This window comes from Puma concolor, chromosome B3 (assembly GCF_028749965.1).
Source record: "Puma concolor isolate L17-30 chromosome B3, mPumCon1.1.hap2, whole genome shotgun sequence".
NCBI lineage: Eukaryota > Metazoa > Chordata > Mammalia > Carnivora > Felidae > Puma > Puma concolor.
The window spans coordinates 130,180,605-130,194,843 of NC_141672.1; the positions used below are offsets into that span (position 1 = coordinate 130,180,605).

General features: G+C 49.0%; 1 protein-coding gene across 6 annotated transcripts in view; it reads right to left on the bottom strand.

Moving 5' to 3' along the window:
- The window catches only part of LRRK1 (leucine rich repeat kinase 1), a 133,096-nt gene that overhangs the window by 42,006 nt on the left and 76,851 nt on the right, over window positions 1-14,239 (bottom strand). For all 6 annotated transcript variants that reach the window (XM_086711396.1, XM_086711395.1, XM_086711397.1 and 3 more), the window contains 6 exons: window positions 11,215-11,441; window positions 9,865-9,992; window positions 9,588-9,751; window positions 8,398-8,535; window positions 5,396-5,508; window positions 4,224-4,300 (listed from right to left, as the gene is read on the bottom strand). In XM_086711396.1, the coding sequence (XP_086567522.1) occupies window positions 4,224-4,300; window positions 5,396-5,508; window positions 8,398-8,535; window positions 9,588-9,751; window positions 9,865-9,992; window positions 11,215-11,441 (847 nt within the window). The remainder of the gene's footprint in view (window positions 1-4,223; window positions 4,301-5,395; window positions 5,509-8,397; window positions 8,536-9,587; window positions 9,752-9,864; window positions 9,993-11,214; window positions 11,442-14,239) is intronic.

The window sequence follows — 14,239 nt, forward strand, 5'->3', positions numbered from 1 at the left end:
CACCCATATGCGTGCATTTTATGTGCTGCTATAGGCATGTGGATACACACAGGCACGTATGCACGTACGTGTTCTACAAGTATGTTAGACACAAACATATCCGTTACCAGAGACACAGCAAATTCCGTGGTTGTCTCTGGGGAAGGGGATGATTAGGAGGCTGGATATTCATTCCATACCTTCAGCACTGTTCAAAAATTCTGTTTACTGTGGACATGAATTACCTCTCCAGTTAAGAAAGAGCCAGGCAACTAGAAAATAATACGATGGGCTCAGTTTTTAGGCTTCCTAAGATGGCATTCTCTGAAAAAGTAGCCAGCCCTCTAGTACTTCAGTGATTTCATTAATTAGGCTAATTAGGAGATTCCCATTAAAATCATGTCACATGTGCTCTTTCCAGGGGCACCGGAGGGTGGGGGCGGAGAAAGACCGTGGCAGGGAGCTTGTGCTTGCACTCTGATGGGGATGAGAGGCTTAGGTTTCTAGCAGAATCTCTGAAGTGCCTTATCCTCCCTGATCAGGCACAGAGGGGGGCAGGACTGCAGGCCCCCAAGGGTCCCTTTCAGCTCCAGCTCTGAGAACTCAAGATAAAAGACTGGCCCAAAGCCCTCTTCTCCGGCCCTCTGCCAGCCAAGCAAGATAGAGAAGCTGGGATTCTTTTGTTGGGCCGAGCGACTTTCCACTGTCCTTGATCACAACTTCCTCCCTGTCCTCTGGCTCTCCTCCACACATGTAGCCGAGGTATCAATGCTAATGGCGGTAACCTGGCATCAGAGAATGTTCCGGGAGAGACGATAACAGAATACTGAAAGCAGCGCCCGGAAAACTGACCCAGCTAGCAGCCACAGGGAGGGGACTCAGTGAAGGGGCTCCTTTAGAAATAAAGGTGTAACACGCTTTCTAAAGAAAATGGATTTGGACATAGGAAGATGCTCAAAAGGACTTTCTTTTTGTCCCCCCAGTGAAAAAGAATGATCAACTTCAACCTGCCGCAACACACGCACGATAAGAAAGGCTCCCTTTCTACCCAGAGAACGTTCTCAACACCTGGCCTCTGTGCGTCCCGATTTTCCAGTTTGACCTCGGTGTTTATGAAGCCTCTCTAAGTAACAGACGGAGGGAACAAGCAATTACCACTGCAAACAGAGACAGCACCTGTCATAGAGTTCTCGGCCCGGTGCAGAAACTATGGAAACGGGGCTGTGCGAGCACAGCTCGAGGTATTTATGAACTGTAATTATTTATTCATAAGTAATTTATGACTCTGCTGGTCTGAATTTTACCGTAAAAACGGCTGTCCAAATTATTTTTGGACAAGGCTGCCACAGAAACATGACTACTTGAATGTACGTAAATCTCCTCGGAATTCTACTCTCCTTCTGCAAATAAGTTATCTTTTATAGATAATTCCTCACCCAAGGATCAACAGCCCTGAGAGAATCGCCCCCCCGAGTGAGAATTTGCAATCCCAGGTGTGGGCCTCAACTCACGAGGCGAAAGTTAGGAACTCAAGCGGACTTTGTCGTGTGCTGATGCCCCGGCCCACCTCTGCCAGGGAAACTGCCAAGCCGTGTGGCCCCCCTCACCTCGCTCCCCAGACAGGCTCCTCAGGGGCCACCGGCAAGGTCATTTTCCAGAACAGTGGACGCTCCAGTTACGCTGCTCATGCGTGCCTTTGGCCTTGCGCTCTGGTAGCCTCATGAGGGAGTGTCTGGTCCCGCTCAGCGTTGGGCCCACCTCCTTCTTCGAGGCCTACATTTCTAAACCGGAGACACCTTTCTAATCCACTCATGAAGTACGAGGCTCAACCCGCAGCAATGGAAACATGACTGAGATCCACCTCCGCTACACTTCCTGTGTGTTATCATCCCGTTTGGGCATCGACGAGAAGAAAGGGTGTGTTTCTCTTTCCTTCCAAGTGAAATCCTTATGTCTGGACTCAATTTCCAAAGTCCCAAGGCCCTTCATTTTAAGAAGGACTGGTTATGAGGGGCGCCTGAGTGGCTCAGTCGGTTGAGCGTCTGACTTCCGCTCAGGTCATGATCTCATGGTTTGTGAGTTCAAGCCCCGCATCAGGCTCTGTGCTGATGGCTTGGAGCCTGGAGCCTGCTTCAGATTCTGTGTCTCTCTCTCTCTCTCGGCCCCTCCCCCTGCTTGCACTCTGTCTTTCAAAAATGAATAAAATGTTAAAAAAATTTTTAAAAAAGGACCGGTTATGAAATTCCTAATTGTGTGTCCCTAGTAGTTGGTTCGAGTCCTCATCATTTGTTACAGGGGCCATTTGGACTTCCTTTTCTACAAACTGTTTATATCCATTGCCCTCCCCTGTTTTTTTTTTTTTTTTTTTTGTCCTATTGGTTTGTCTTTACAAGAAAAAACAATTTGTAAGCAGTCTTTGTATATTAGGACTTAAGCCAGTTTATGTTGCAACAATTTGTGTTGCAAACATTTCTTGTCTGTTTGCATTTTGACTTGGTTTATGATGCCTTTTACCGAACAAAGCTTTCATATTTCTACAAAGCCCAAGATTTTGGTCCTTTTCTAAAGACTTCTGGGTTTCCCGCCTAGTTTTTAAAGGTCTTCTCCACTCCCAGATTATACATATATTCTCTTAAATGCTTCTTGTTTTCTTTTTCTTTTATCTGTAAATCTGAAATCCACATGGAAGTTTTCGTAGTTGATATAAGGAAGGGACTCCAGCCTTGTGATTTTTCCCCTTCCAACTGGACAGGCAGTTACACCACAGTATTTACTAAAACAATAAAACATTTTTTCCCTACCAAATTGAAATTCCACCTTTGTCATATACTGAATTCCTATATTTACTTAGGTCTGTTCCACTGCTGACATGTTACTTTTTCAATCATATGTAAATACACACACTCATACGTGACTGCTATATACGCATATATCCATATATATACTGAACATATCAATTCATCAAAAGGCGTAACAGGTAAACAGACCATTTGGGTCATGCCTGCAATATGTCTTGGCCTCTGGCATTTCTCGTCCCCATCTTACACCATCTGTACTGAAAGAGCACTTGCCAACATAAATCGAGCCAAAGGAGAACATTATGTTACATTTCAAATGACCTAAATATTGGTTCCGGTTCTACGGGACAGCATCCTGAGGGATATTTCTGTGACCCCTGCTGGGTTTAGAAGTCTTAGTTTTCAGGTTAAAAAGAAAAGGGCCAGCTGAATAGCTCCAGGGACAGGTTCACACCTTCCCCCATACCTCACAGAAGACAAAATGAAACCAGAAAAATTTGTTTTCCTGGAATATTGTCTGCTGAACTGGCCTGGTTTTAAGACCAGTAAAAATACTCTAAGAAAAGTTCTGTTTCTGATGAGTTTGGGGGAAGACCGTAAGCCCCCCACAGAGTCTCAGGCTGGCCAGGATAGCATGCGGGGGTGGGGGTGGGGTGACTGTGTGCCCACGTGGACTTCCCGTGGATGCTACGGTGTGGCAGTAAGGACTTCACAGTGCTGCCCTTCCCAACCTCAGGGCTGGAGTCCCACAGTGCTGGGCTGAAAGCTGGTTGTCACCGAGCAGCCGTGTGACCTGGCCATATCAGCCAGGTGCTACAGACTGAACTGTCTTCCTCCCTTCATATGTTGAAGCCCTAACACCCAGAGTGATGATACTTGGAGTTGGAGCCTTTGGGAGGTAATTAGGTTTAGATGAGGTCATGAAGGTAGGGTCCCACGATGGGATTAGTACCCTCACAAGAAGAGACACCGGCGGGCTCAGTCTGTCGGTCGGTCCTTGCGAGAACACAGCAAGAAGGCTCTCACAAGGAGCCGACTATGCTGGCACCCTGATCTCAGACTGCCAGCCTCCAGAACCGTAAGAACATAAATTTCCATTGTCTAAGCCGCCCAGTCTGTGATGCTTTGTTATGGAAGCTTGAGCTGAATGCAAGACGGTGGAAGCCTCAGTTTCCTCACCTGCAAAATGGGGAACCCCAATCCATACCTCATGCTGTGGGCTTTCAAGAAAGGCTCTAACACGTGCACCATATCTAGGGCGATGCTTGCTCATGGCCGACCCACCCACACAGCAGCTACCAGTCTCATGGGACCGCAAGCAGGAGAGGGGACTTCAGGATACTTGCAGGCCAAACGGGGAGAGAAAAGCCCCATGCAAGGGCGACCCCCGGTGGTGGAGCAGGGAACACCCGCCCAGCTGTCTCCTGCCCGCACCGCCTTACACACCTGTCTCCGTCCCAGAACGCTGGCGCCCTCTGGTGGTGAAAAAGGAAATACGCTTTGTTTTAAGTCCGTCTTCATTTCTGCCGGGGCCAAAAACAAAAAAAAGGTCAGATTTTGAGGAAAGCATGGCAAAGACATTACTATTTTGCTGTGATTATACAACGCCAAGCCATGCAGAGATAAGGGAGAAAAGTCGATCAGCAGGATGTTTGGGCTCCCCTGCAGCTGCTTTGTAAGCACCCATAGCCCCTGACCGCTAAATGCACTAGTGATGTTCACAAGTCTTTGGGGGAAAAAAACCTCTAAAGGAGGTGATCAAACACTGGCATGATCAATGATGATTTCCTTTCTTGAGCTTCTCCATTTGAGGCAGATGTGAGCGTTTCTGTGCCTGGCAGGAAGGCCTTTTCCAGTGGCTCTTCCATATTACACATTCTCACAGGAGAATGTGTACCGCATCTCTTTGTGGGGTAAATTCTGCTAAGAAGTGGACTTCAGCAAATGAAATTGGGAGTCTGGTCTCCAGGGCCTCAAGGACCAGCTGTGCTCATCCTCAGATTTTCCTGTTTTATTAGAAGGCTTTGGGAGTGATTTTTATTCATTGGATGCTCATTTTGGCTAGTGATTGGCCAAAATTTTGGAACAGAATGACAGGTTAGGTTGACATGAGAAGAGTCTCCTGGAGCCTTTAAAACTTAGAGATGGCAGGACACTGTTTTGGGTGAGTTGTGACCCTTTCTTCCAACTTATGTTTTGAAGTCCTAACCCCCAGGACCTCAGAATGTGACTGTATTTGGAGGCGGGGTCTTTAAAGAGGTGCATGAGTTACAATGAGGTCATACAAATGGACTCTGATCCAGTCTGACTGGTGTCCTTCTAAGAAAGTGGAGATGAGGACACAGGGAGACCATGCGAGACACAGGGAAAAGGTAGTTATAATATTCAGGCCAAGGGGAGAGGCCACAGGAGAAAGCAACCTTGCTGGCACCCTAATCTCAGACTCCCAGCCTCCAGAGCCACGAGGAAATAAAAGTCTGTTGTTTGAGCCCCCCAGCCTGAGGTACTTTGTTATGGCGGCCCTAACACACCAAGGAAGGCACCAAGCCAAGGGTCGGCTTGGCTGTGGTTACACGCACATTTTCGAGCTCGCCAGGGTAAGGAGACCCCATGCTTACTTGCCAAATTGGTTTCTGGAGAGATCCAGGGTTTTAAGTTGTCTACAGGTCCACTTATCTTGAGGTGGCAGCACCATGAGCTGGTTGCCCTGTAACCTCAGGAACATGAGGGCCTGGGAAGGAGAGAGACAGAGAGAGAGAGAGAGAGAGAGAGAGAGAGAGAGAGTCAAACGTACCATCAAACACCAAAGGGAGCAGAAACTGAAGAGAAAGGTCATGTGCCTGACAAAATGCACAAATGATTGTAACGGATTCACTTTAGCAAAGATTCCAATAGTGTGGGGCTTCATAGTCTCTTAGAACTCGGAATTATATTGGGGCACCTGGGTGGCTCAGTCAGTTCAGCGTCTCTTTTTTAATTTTTTAACTTTATTTATTTATTTTGAGAGAGAGAGAGTGAGGGAGGGGCAGAGAGACAGGAAAACAGAGAGAGAGAATCCGAAGCAGGCTCAGGGCTGCCCGCACAGGGCTCGATGCCAGGCTCGAACTCACAAACCATGAGATCATGACCCGCGCTGAAATCAAGAGTCAGACGCTTAGGTGCCCTGAGTGTCCGACTGAGCCACCCAGGTGCCCTGAGTGTCCGACTCTTGATTTTGGCACAGATCATGATCTCACGGTTGTGGGATGGAGCCCCACAAAACAAACAAACAAACAAACAAAAAAAAAGAACTCATGAAATTGTATCAGATACAGCACATGGGACAGTTTATACACTATCCTTCCCTACAGATCAATGGGAGGCAGTTCATTTCAGGCTGAAAGGAGTCCAAGTGCTTCTCAGCGCTGGGCCCTCTTAAGAGTAACAGTTACTTTGGGGCGCCTGGGTGGCGCAGTCGGTTAAGCGTCCGACTTCAGCCAGGTCACGATCTCGCGGTCCGTGAGTTCGAGCCCCGCGTCAGGCTCTGGGCTGATGGCTCGGAGCCTGGAGCCTGTTTCCGATTCTGTGTCTCCCTCTCTCTCTGCCCCTCCCCCGTTCATGCTCTGTCTCTCTCTGTCCCAAAAAATAAATAAACGTTGAAAAAAAAAAATTAAAAAAAAAAAAAAAAGTAACAGTTACTCATGGGCCCGTCCTGGGAACAGCAGCCGATGCTGAGGGTCCTGGCGGCCGAGGCATCACACCCCAGGGGAGGGGGCTGCTGCACAGTGCTGGGCCCCCTGCCTCCTGTGACCTCCTCAGGTGATGTCCCTGGCAGGGGCAGGGTGGCAGGGACACAGAGAGTCATCTGCCCCAGCTGGGTGACCTCTGCTGGCCAGGTGCCTGGCACCACCCGTGTGCCTGCGGTGCCCCCTGGTGACTACCCGGCCCTTGGCCCTCTGTCCACCCACCAGTCACAGAGGGGCACCAACTCTGCCCTTGGACTTGTAACGTGTTTTACTTGGGAGTACAGGGGGCAGATTGTGACCTTTTTTTTTTAGGTTTTTATGTTTTAAAGTTTTTTTTAACGTTTACTTTTGAGAGAGATTGAGAGATTGAGAGAGAGAGAGAGAGAGAGAGAGAAAGAGAGAGAGAGAAAGTACAAGCGGGGGAGGGGCAGAGAGCAAGGGAGTCACAGAATCCAAAGCAGGCTGCAGACTCTGGGCTGTCAGCACAGATCCCGATGTGGGGCTTGAACTCATGAACTGCCAGACCATGACCTGAGCCAAAGTCAGACACTTAACTGACTGAGCCACCCAGGCGCCCCATATTGTGACCTTTCTTGATGCCACCACTGGGGACACCGACTATCCTGTCCTCTACGGTGGTGGCTCAGCAGTGTGAACAGGCTGCCTGCTTTGAACTCCTTACTCCATGCACTTGTCTCTTCCCTTGTCAAAGGGGGTCCATGCCACCCCCACCATCACAACCAGCTTGTCACCGAAAGTTGCACAGGGCCTCCCAGTACACTGGGAGGGGAAGACCGCAAGCAAACATGAATTCCTCTGGGGCGGAGCAGTAAGGTCCCAGACAGAGTTCTTTCCCTCCTGATTTGTGGCTTCTGGCCCCACTAGGAACCAGAAAACCGAGTCAGCAAGCTGCTGGTGGGAAGAAATGGACCCAGAGCTGGGGGCTGATCCAGGTGCTCTCCCCAAGGGCGGAGCTGGGGCGGTGGACTGAGCGTATGGCCCGGGGCCCCCCTGGGGGTAGCAGTGACTTCTGTCCCCATTGAAACATGCACACCTTGGGGCTTGAGACTCGATGCCCATCCTCCCTGAGAACACACAGATGCAAGGTGCCCTCCTGGCCCTTTTGGGGTCCCTGAACATGGGGGGAAGCTTCACTTGTCCCTGCAGGAGAACCTGTGGGGGCCCAGGTAGCCGGTGTGGCAGGACTGGGGGCCGAGGCCTGTGCCCTCTGCCCGGGGCTGCCCTGATGCCTTCCGGCAACACTCGTCAGCCCCAATCTGGGGCGGGACCCAGAGCCAAGGGATGAATATGATCTGTGCTCTAGGCCTTTAGGGGCTCCCATTCGAGTGGGGGGAACAGGTCTGCATATACCCCAAGATAAGAAAGCAGCCCGTGTTGGTGGGTTGGGTGGGGCGGGGGGACTCGGGACTGTGGCAAAAGGCACTTTCCTGAATTCACATCCAAAGAAGCTTCTAACCCTCAGGAATTCCAGCTGGGGAGGGAGACAGGGGTGGGGGGTGGGGAGGGCAATAAGGCCCCACCTACAGTGCTCCCTCCGCTCTGCACACAGGCCTCAGTGGGCCCCGTGGGGGCGGGGGCGGGAAGGACACAGCCAGAGCAGGTCAGACAGAGGGCTGCTGGGCTGTGCTTACAAGTTTCAACCCTGCAGAGTCCTGGTGGATAAAACCCCACGCTCCCCCTTCCCCTTCACATAGCTGTTTTCATTTGGCTCACTTCCTCCCAATCTTTGCTCATAAACATGCACATTTTTGACAGCTCAACATTTTTTGTTTTTGGTCTCAGAAGCTCAGGAGAAGCATGTGGATTGCACTGCAATGTGGAGCGATTTCCTCACAAAGGCTGAAAATGAGAAATAGAGGGCCTGTTCGACTCACATCGAGCTGGAAAAGCCCCAGGGGGACTTCTTTGAGAGCGTTTTCTGAGAAATCCACATCCCTGAGGTGGTTTTTCCAAAAGACAGCCATTTTGTCTGGTAGAGATTCCAGGGCATTTTTGGATGCTCTACAACATTTCTAAGAGTTCGACAAGAAAGAGAATGAGACATTAGTTAGCTTGTCAAGTGCCGGGGGGCCTAGGAGAAAGACCGTTTCCAAACCTGATATTAAAAATCAGAATACGGGGCGCCTGGGTGGCGCAGTCGGTTAAGCATCCGACTTCAGCCAGGTCACGATCTCGCGGTCCGTGAGTTCGAGCCCCGCGTCGGGCTCTGGGCTGATGGCTCAGAGCCTGGAGCCTGTTTCCGATTCTGTGTCTCCCTCTCTCTCTGCCCCTCCCCCGTTCATGCTCTGTCTCTCTCTGTCCCAAAAATAAACGTTGAAAAAAAAAATTAAAAAAAAAATCAGAATGCTACAATAAGCTTCTGTCATAAGTGCAACGGAGTCAAGACGCTACAAACTGTTATTGTCCCGTTTTCCTGTCCTTTTGCCCCAAGAAAGGGACGGGAATGGTTTCCTGAGGGAGACAAAGGTGGCTCATAGTCCTTTCCCTTCATTCCAGAACATCTGGCCCATTGTCCTTGGAAATAATGGCATCATTCAGGACCATGCTCCAGAGAGGAACCGTTTCCCACACACATATGTTTCCACCAGAATGTTAATGCTAGTGACAGAGAATTTCTTGGTTCAAAACCAATGGCGATAAAACATAAATATTCTTTATGGTATTCCATCTGTTTTAACAAGCAAACTTCCCAAGAAGCAAAACCACCATTTAATTGGCAGTGCTGTGGAGGCAGATGACTTCTGCTTCTTTATTCTGATTTCACAGCTATCTGAAAGGAATTGTGCCCCCATTCTGGGGCAGAAGTCTTCCTACACCGGACATGTGAGCTGTGACTGTGGAAAGTTCTATGGGCATCATGGCGTGAACCTCAAGCCCGGAGCCAGGCGCTGGCTCTCACGTGAGTCACCTGCCTGAGGCACTCAGGGGCTGGATGCTCTTGAGGGACACTTCCGACAGTAAGAGGGGGACGGCAGTGCTACTACCCAGTGTGGCCGCCCAGGGGGCGCAAGTGAGCGCACTGAGAGAGCCCTGGGTAATGACCAGCTTCTGGCACAATACTAACCAAAGGGCAGGCCCAGGCATCTGGAAACATCTTCAGGTTATTTCTGGAGACATTCAGATAACTGAGTGACTTGAAAGAATGAAGGAAAAGGGCAGGGAGTTCCGTCAATTTATTGTTAGAGATGTCGAGTTCCTGCAGCTTCCGCAAACCGATCCAGTTAGTGGCTAGGGGAAAATAAATAAATAAATGCATCAGTAAAAAAACAAACAAACAAAAAAGGTCCTATCAAGAAGTACACCACAACAAAGTAAGTCAGGTTACTGATGATCCAACCTACCACTTTCTTCTTCAAACAACTTTTCCAAGTAGTTTTTTGAAGCTGTCAATTTTTGAAGTTTTAAGAGGTGCAAGAATCCTGGTGGGAGATGGGGCAATTTATTGCTGGAAATGTCAATTTCCAGGAGCCTGTGGTTGGGGAAGAAGGAAGGCAAGGCATCAGAACAAAGAGGTAAAGCATCAAGGTTCCGTGTCTCTGCACATGTATTTCTCTTTTCCCCTCGCACCAAGCTAAAGAGTGTGGGTTGAAAATGCAGAGTAGGATTTGTATTCATTGCATTAACTGTAGACAAAGAAAATCAACTGTCTCTTTGGTGGGCCGTGGTCTCACTGACTCATAGGGTTGCAAACCTTTCTCACTATATGATAGCAAAAGAAGCTGGTGTCCTGAAAGTTCCTGGAAGGCCACAGGGCGGTGCTTTTAGGCATCTGGAACCTGGTAAGGGACCCCCGCTCAGATGACACTTGACCTTTAAATGTTTGTGTGCAGTTGGGGCGCCTGGGTGGCTCAGTCGGTTAAGCGTCCAACTTCAGCTCAGGTCATGATCTCACGGCTTGTGAGTTCGAGCCCTGCATTGGGCTCTGTGCTGATGGCTCAGAGCCTGGAGCCTGCTTCGGATTCTGTCTCCCTATCTCTCTGCTCCCCCCCCTGTTCACGCTCTGTCTCTCCCTCTCTCTCAAAAATAAATAAACATTAAAAAAATTAAATGTTTGTGTGCAGCCTTCTTCCTCATGGGTTATGTCTGACCCTATGCTCTTTGCAACATTCTCCCTTAACTTTGCTTAGAGCCTTAGCTCTAAGGCTCAAGTCCTTTGGAAGATGGGGTTTTGCAGGTAGGTATCATCAGTACTTCCATGTGCTGCAGGGGGAAGGTGCAGACCTGTTCCCACACTCTCCCTCCCCCCCGCAAAAGGAGACCAGGAGTTGCCCACACTATCCACCTGCTGTTAATTCTTTCTATGACGCCTTTCTCACTTAACTTTCCCTGGGAGGTGGAATAAAAGCTTTGCACCAGCCAGGAGTATTTCAGCGTCCTCTGATTCATGTGTGCGAGACCAAGACTGGATGTCTCAGGCAGGCAGGTCTGCGTGGCCACCAGTGGGAGTATAAATGTGGGCTGGACAAACCGCCCCTCTAGACTTCTCTGCGTTCACCCCAAAAAGCGGGGAGGCCTTAATTCCTCAGAGCTTGTGTAAGGGCAGGCAGAACTTCTCTGCCATTCCTGAGAGTTTGTTTTCAAAACCACAAAGGACACTTAGGGAGTACGTGTAGGAGGAGGGCAGTGGTGGTGGCTGGGTGAGGAGGTCCCCATCCCCACTCTGGGGGGGCCTGCGTGGGCCGAGTGCCCACCTGGAACAGATGATTTCATCCGATGACTGCACACCAGGCAGCTCCCCCAGGTGGTTGTTGGAGAGGTTCAGCTTCCGGAGGTTGATGAGTCCCCAGGGGATGACGGAGGGGAGGGAAGACAGGCAATTGGCAGAAAGGTCCAGCTCTGTGATCTGGCAGGAGATGTCTATGAGCCAGTCTAGATCCACCCAGGGCAACTTGAGATGGGACCATTTCACACGCAGCGCCTGGATTTGGAGAAAGGAGAAAAGCACCCACGGATGGTGAGCCCACGGCCAACGTAGGCTTGGGATAAAGCAATGGTTTATTCATGTGTGAGTCTGTCTGTTCATCTCGGCTGGAGTCCCTGGACATCAGGATCTTGGCTGACTTGTAGCTGGCATTGGGGACGTACCTGTTCCCATCTGCACCTGTGTCTCACAGGTAATCTCTGCAAGACTCCACCTCACTCTCCGGCCTCTAGAGGGAGCAAGCGTTACCTCTCACAGGGCGGGAATCAGCAGGAATGGCACCTGCTGTGTACAGGGGGGAGGCCACCCACACTTAGAGGAACCTCCCCAGACTGGAGCAGAAGGCTGAAGGTCTTCTGACCTCCCTCCAGGGGCCTCTTCCCTGTGATTAGAGATGCTGCTGCCGGCAACATGGCAGGCCCCATGTTGGGTGCTTTGTGGATGGGCTTGCTGAGAGAGAAAGAGAGAGAGAGAGACAGAGAGAGAGAGCAAGAGACTGAATACACAATGGCCAGGCCATATGTAAACAATGGAACTTTGACACACAGGCAGCAACCTGCCCAGAAAACTAACCCCCTTATCTGTAGTAACCAGCCCAGGAAGCCAGCCTGTTCTAAGCCAGACTCATAGGAAGCCAAGCCTCCATGGCTAACATCAATCCAGAAAGCTACACAATAGCTTCTGGAACAGTTGAACTCAAAACGCCAGGGCTTGACTCATAATGGACAGCTTCACTAGTCTTTGGCCCTATGTCCAACTTAAACCAACCAGAGAAAGCCAAAATGCTCCCCCAACCAAACATGTAGAACACCCCTCCCCCGCCCCGCTTCTATTTAGCTGCCTCCAGCCTTCCCATTGAGAGCCTCCAGTTGGGAAACACCCAAGGCTTTCCCTTTTCCCCACTATAAAGCTTTCTCACTCTTCTGGCAAAACACAAGCGAACGTAGTTGACTCCCTTCCTACAGCAAGCTCGGAATAAATCGCCTTTGCTTTCCTCATCGGGTTAGTTTTTGTTTATTTCCACAAGGCAGAGTCAGAAAGGCCAGAAGCTTGCTGGTGTGTGGTGGTAAAAAGAGATCTGGTAAAAAGAGATCTGGTTAAGTACGCACGAACAGGGCTTTTCTCTTTCTTCTGGATTATCAAAGAATTTGGGGCTCAGGTTTGGGGGGGGTGGGAGGAGGAAATCAGCTTCTGGGCTTGTTTCTCCAAAGCAGCTGGAAAGGCGTATGAGAAAATTAGAGGAACAAAAACCAGGGCTTGGCAGATGGGAAAATGTATTCACCAAGCCCATGGCGGGAAAGACCAGTAATAACTTGGGGTAAAGTTTGCTTTCAAAATTGGCAGCAGCAGACTACTTATGTGGCCACTAGATGGTGATAGTGTGTCGTCTTTATCTCCTTAGCTGAGCTGTCAGGATTGGAAAGGGTCGGTCTATCACGCCCTCTCAAAGCTCTGGTCTTTGAACCGGGGGATGAAGGACTGTGTCTCTGTCTTATCTCTCTCTCCATTCACGTGGATGAAGAGGGACAGGTGATGGCATACTGGATTTCAGGACAAAAGAATGGAGTTTTAACTTCAGCTGATTTTTAAAAAAAGACAAGTCATTCTATTGCTGTTTCTATTGTCATTACTGTTCCCCCCACAATTTTTTATTTTGAAAAAGTTCAGAACTGCAGAAAAGCTGAACTTGGACACAGTGAGCACCCCTAAAATGCCCTGCCCCTAGGTACCACTGTTACTCTGTTGCCACATTTTGCTTTCTCTCCTTTCTCTCCACAGACACTTTTCATTTTTTGCGGAATCATTTCCAAGTAAATTAGCACCATCAGGACACTTAACCCCTAAATACTTCAGCAGGTATCTCTGAAGAACAAGAATATTTTCCTAGGTGACCTCCATTATTTATCATTTTCAAGGAATGAAATCGATATGATATTATCAAATCCACAGTCCACATTCAAACAGTCCCAGCCGTCCCAGACATGTCTTTTATAACTATTTTATGTCCTGATCCAGGATCCCACCAAGAATCACACACTGAATTTATTGGTCATGTCCCTTTACTCTTCTTTAAGCTAGAAGAATCCTCATGGCTTTTTATGTCTTTTCCAACATTGGCATTGCAATTTTTCAAGTCATTCCAGTTGTCTCATAGAATACCCCATAATCTGAATCTACTCAATTGTTTCCCAATGTTGAGATTCAAGTGAAGCATTTTTGGCAAAAACCTCAGACAATGATGAGTCCTACCAATTGGACCTCATGCGAGGGCAACTGATGTCAGGTTATTCCCCTGTTGGTGATGCCGGGCCTGACCTCTTGTTGAAGGTTGTGTCCGTCAGATCCCTCCTTTATAAAGGTACATTTTGCTCTTTGTGACTAATGAGCAAGCTGTGGGGTGATACTCTGAGACTAGTGAGTATCTTGTGTTCCTACATCATTTCATCCACTGATTTCAGCATCCACTGTTGACCCTGGCCTGACTCAGTTAGTACACTGATGGTTGCAAAACAGTGATTTTTCTAAAATGATCATTCCTTCTACACTTGTTACTTGGCATTCTTCTGTGCAGAAGGGTGTCTCCCTCTCCTTTTAAGTATCACTATGGACTCATGGATTCTTTTTTTACTCAAAGTATTGCCATTACTATTATCATTATTTCTTTTGCTGCTCAGATCATCCCCAGTTTGGCCAGTGGGAGTCCCATCAAGGGGGCTCCTGTGTTCCTCTGACATGTCCCTACATGTTTTGGGCACTTCCTTACTTCCTGGCAAGATAAGGTGCTCCAGTCTCTT